At 44.7% G+C, this 4,239-nt stretch overlaps 1 protein-coding gene across 1 annotated transcript; it reads left to right on the top strand.

The window, feature by feature from the left end:
- Positions 1 to 365: 365 nt before the first annotated feature.
- On the top strand, positions 366 to 2,751 carry LOC149390486 (uncharacterized). Its single transcript, XM_089619783.1, has 5 exons — positions 366 to 431; positions 1,191 to 1,286; positions 1,558 to 1,707; positions 1,756 to 2,326; positions 2,402 to 2,751. Exons 1-5 carry the CDS (start codon positions 366 to 368, stop codon positions 2,749 to 2,751), a joined length of 1,233 nt encoding a protein of 410 aa, XP_089475909.1.
- Positions 2,752 to 4,239: the final 1,488 nt, after the last annotated feature.

The following is a 4,239-nucleotide window of genomic DNA, read 5'->3' as shown; positions in this document are numbered from 1 at the left end:
ATTTTTGAAAACCTGTCAACCACAACATAAATGGAATCACGACCTCTCTTTGTCCTAGGCAAACGCAATACAAAATCCATGAAGATATCAACCCAAGGTGAGCTAAGTATACGCAACGGTGTCTATAAACCATGTGATTGAACCTTAGATTTTAGTTGTCTACATGTGACACAGTGACCACAAACTCGCTCTACATCACGCTTCATCCTAGGCCAGTAAATGTGCTCTTGGATTACTCCTAAAGTCTTAGCTATGCCAAAATGACCCATCAAACCCCCACCATGAGCTTTCCTCACTAACAACTCTCGAAGAGAACAACTAGGTGTTGTCGGTCATTTTTGGAAAACCCGGAACGCCTAGAAGACATGGCGTTCAAAGGGTCGATGGTCAGGCCGGAGGTCCTGAAGAACGGCAAGCCTTTCTACTGGCAAGTCCTCGTGCCAAAACTTTTATCTCCTCGAGTCGAGCCTTGCTCCTCGAGTCGAGTCAGTCTTCTCGAGTCGAGTCTTGCTCCTGGAGTCGAGCCTCAATCCTCAAGTCAAGCCGTCTTCCTCCTTGAGTCGAGATAACTCCTCGAATAGAATCATGAGTCCGCGAGTCGATTTTCGGATCCTCGTGTCGACCATGATACCCCGAGTAGGGAATTTATGTTCCACGCGAATTGCGTGAAATCCGAGTCTTGAAGGCCCAACGGGCCGGGTCATCAAGGGCCTTTAAGGCCCACGAACGGCCGACGAGATGGGCCACATGCCCCATGAGAAAGGCACGCGCGTGCTCCGTAAAAAAGGACGCGAGCGAGCAAGCCGCGTGCCACGAAGGGATGGCACGCGCCGCGCCGGGGGGCTGCGCGCTACACCAAAAGCTCTGTGCGGCGTGCACCCCTAGGGTCACTGTGCGCGCACCGTCCGAAAAGCATGCCACATGCACACAGCGCGGGCTGCGCCGCGTACCCCGCGCCGCTCCTCCTTTCGAAGAGAGCGCGCTCTCCTCAGGTCCCCACCATTTATTTCCAAACCAAAAAAAGGCGAAATGCTCTACATCGCCGTCCTGATCCACGAATAAGATAATGCCCAATGGCCGATCTACTACGTGAGCAAGGCCTTACTTGACGCTGAACGCGCTGCATCGAGATCAAGAAACTTTATTTAGCTCACGTGATGGAAACTCAAAAATTGTGCTCGTATTTCCAGGCTCACCCTATCGCGGTCCAAAATGAGCACCCGATAGGTAAAGCTCTTCAAAAGGAACATCGACTTGCATGGCGATCGATCCCAAGAATTGAGCGAGTATGAGAATGAGTTCCACCCAAGAACAGCTATAAAGGGTTAGACCTTAGCTGACTTTATGGAAGAATTCTCCTATACTTCCGACATGGGAAGAGCAGAAAATGACTCGACCAACGACTTGTTCGTACGAAAGAGAAAGGTTGACCCAACGGGTTTCATCTGGGAATTACACGTAGACAGAGCATCTAATGCCCGAGGGGTTGGTGCCGACATCATACTAACTAACCCCGATAGGGAAAACATATGATACGCCCTTCACTACGGTTTCCAGGCCTCCAACAAAGAGTCCAAGTATGAAGTCCTTATCGTAGGGATAGAGCTCGCACAAAAGCTTGGCGCCAAAAACCTGCGAATATGCTGCGACTCGCAGTTGATCGTAAATCAGGTTAAAGGCGATTATATTGCAAAGCAGCCCAACATGGTCTCCTACCTAATGAAGGCAAACTCCAAGCTCGATGCCTTCTCTTAGTTTGAGATCCTCCAGATCCCGAGAGAACAGAAATATGAGGCTGACACTCTTGCTAACCTCGGATCTAGCATCGATGAAGACGGATTGGGGACTATCCTAATCGAATCTCTACCACAACCATTCGTCTCCCGAGATGAAGTCGGAACCATAGAGAATACGGCTCAGCCAACATGGATGAGCCTGATTATCAAATTCTTCCGAAGAGGAGAACTCCCCGAAGACCGCAAGAAAGCCAACAAATTGAGAGCCCTAGCATCCAAGTATACGCTTCGAGATGATGTACTCTATAAACACAGTTACTCAACACCGCTGCTCCTATGCCTCGATAGTGACGGGTCAACCAAGGTCCTCCCTGAAATCCACGAAGGCATTTGCGGGAACCACTCTGCTGGAATCTTCGTTGCACTCAAACAAGGCTATTTTTGGCCTACGATGAAGAAAGATGCATGCGAATGGGCAAAGCGCTGCAACAAATGCCAACGCTTCTTCGACATCCCAAGACAGTCACCAACTCCGCTAAGCAGCAGCATCATTCCACGACCCTTCGCCAAATGGAGCATGGACATCATTGGCAAGCTCCCAAGAGCGCCAAGACAATACGAATACGCCATCGTCACCATCGACTATTTCAACAAATGGGTGAAAGCCGAGTCGCTTGCAAAGATCACCGAGGCAAATATGACAAACTTCATGAACATCATCAACCGACACGGTATCCCTGCCTCAATTGCAACCGACAATGGCATGCAATTCGACAACGTGCGAGTAAGAGATATATGCAATCAACTAAAGATTAGCAAGACGTTCTACTCACTGCGTCATCCAAATGCCCACGGCCAAGTCGAAGCAGTCAAAAAGACTATAAAGAGAAATCTAAAAAAGAAGCTTGAAGACAAGAAAGGCGCATGGGCGGAAGAGCTACCGTTCATCCTATGGGCGTACTGGACGACTGCCCGGAATGCCACCGGGGAAACTCATTTCTCCCTCGCATTATGAGTTGAGACTTTCAACGAGGAAAATAACGGCGAGGCCATACACCTAAAAGTTGGACTTAATCGACGAAAAGAGGTCAGGGGCACTCACCCCCTCGCTGCGCAAGAGCGCAAAGACAAAAAATACTATAACTCCAAGATCAAGCGGCGAACCTTCGCCATCGGAAGCCTTCTACTCAAGCGAGTGTTTGAAAACACCCAAGTACAAGGCGCCGACGTCTGTTGTCAATGGTGCCTACAAGAAGAGTAGTAAACAATATTTATGTACATTTGATGTAATAAAGTCACACGAAGACTCTTGCTTGTAACTGCTGAATAATTAATAAAAGTTGAAATGTTCATTCATTCTTCCTTGTCTGTTTGAAGCTTTATGATAAACTATAGTCTTTAATCCTTAAACAAACATAACGACAAATGAAGAGTCAAATATAGATTTGCATGAACAAACTCTTCATGGTTTGCTTAAAACATACATTCACAATCTAAGGATCAAAGGGCTATTGATCTCAATATGATTGTTAGGAGAATCTATAATGGCTGGTTATGGGACATTGAGAGTTGGAGACTCTATAGTTCTTCCTAGATATCTTTTGAAGGTACTGAATTGACCAGTGCACTTCTAGAGACAGAATAAGTAAAAACCATTTAACCTCTTATGTCTCGAAGTCACTATGTATGAATTGCATCGTGCTTACCTCAATCCTGAAATAAGACATGTCATTTCATAGCTTACGTATTCTCATTTGAGAAAGTCAGAGTTCTAGATTCACTATGTGATATCAACAAGACCTATTGGTGAGGTACTAAGTTATGAAGATGTCACGAGTAACTTTGTGAAGATCTCATAGATATGGAATTCATGTACAAGATTGCTGAAATGCAATGTATGAAGGGTAAAAAATAGATAATATTCAATGGATCCACTCATTACCATTAAGTAGAATTCTTGAGTAGAAAATACATTCATTTGAACTGAGAGATTTCAGTGTCAACTCTTTAGTGGAGTCAATTGACATTAAGCTGGAAAAGGTTTGTGAACTTTTGAGTCCAAGTATGCTAGCTCAAGCTTTGTTCATTTGGATCCATGAGGTCACTACCGCAAGTCATTAGAGTATGATTAGTTAAACTAGAAGCTAAGTCAAAACAAAAACTAGACAAGTTTTACGAAAACTGTCTAAAGGGTAATTTTGTCCTTTTGGACATAGACGGATATGAATGTCAATAAATAAGTTTTTTTTTACATTGTCATATGATGACAATGAGATTAGATCACACGGCCAAGTTAAGGAATTGGGCCTTGAGATTGAATTTCATTTCATGGAATTGTATTTGAAAATTCTTAATGGGCTTTTCTTATGTTGTCATGAAAAAATAATGAAACATCTAGAAGCTCCTTCTAGAATTCCAAACCGTCCATCCAAGCAAGAGAGGAGAGATTATTTTGTGCATTGATGTATGAAGATACATGGCAAAAGAAAAAGAGGAAACAAAT

Source organism: Urtica dioica, chromosome 7 (genome assembly GCF_054948205.1).
Source record: "Urtica dioica subsp. dioica isolate 48M chromosome 7, U.dioica_male_clone48M_v1_H2, whole genome shotgun sequence".
NCBI classification, from domain to species: domain Eukaryota; kingdom Viridiplantae; phylum Streptophyta; class Magnoliopsida; order Rosales; family Urticaceae; genus Urtica; species Urtica dioica.
Note: the sequence above shows the minus strand (reverse complement) of the source record. Positions and strands in the feature narration are given on the sequence as shown.

What these genes read in the sequence shown, in the direction of transcription:
- LOC149390486 (XM_089619783.1), top strand. Translation starts at nt 366, where the DNA reads ATGGCGTTCAAAGGGTCGATGGTCAGGCCGGAGGTCCTGAAGAACGGC. An exon ending in GCAAGCCTTTCTACTGGCAA is followed by an intron (nt 432 to 1,190) that starts GTCCTCGTGCCA and finishes TCGTATTTCCAG; the next exon opens with GCTCACCCTATCGCGGTCCA. An exon ending in TTGCAAAGCAGCCCAACATG is followed by an intron (nt 1,708 to 1,755) that starts GTCTCCTACCTA and finishes GCCTTCTCTTAG; the next exon opens with TTTGAGATCCTCCAGATCCC.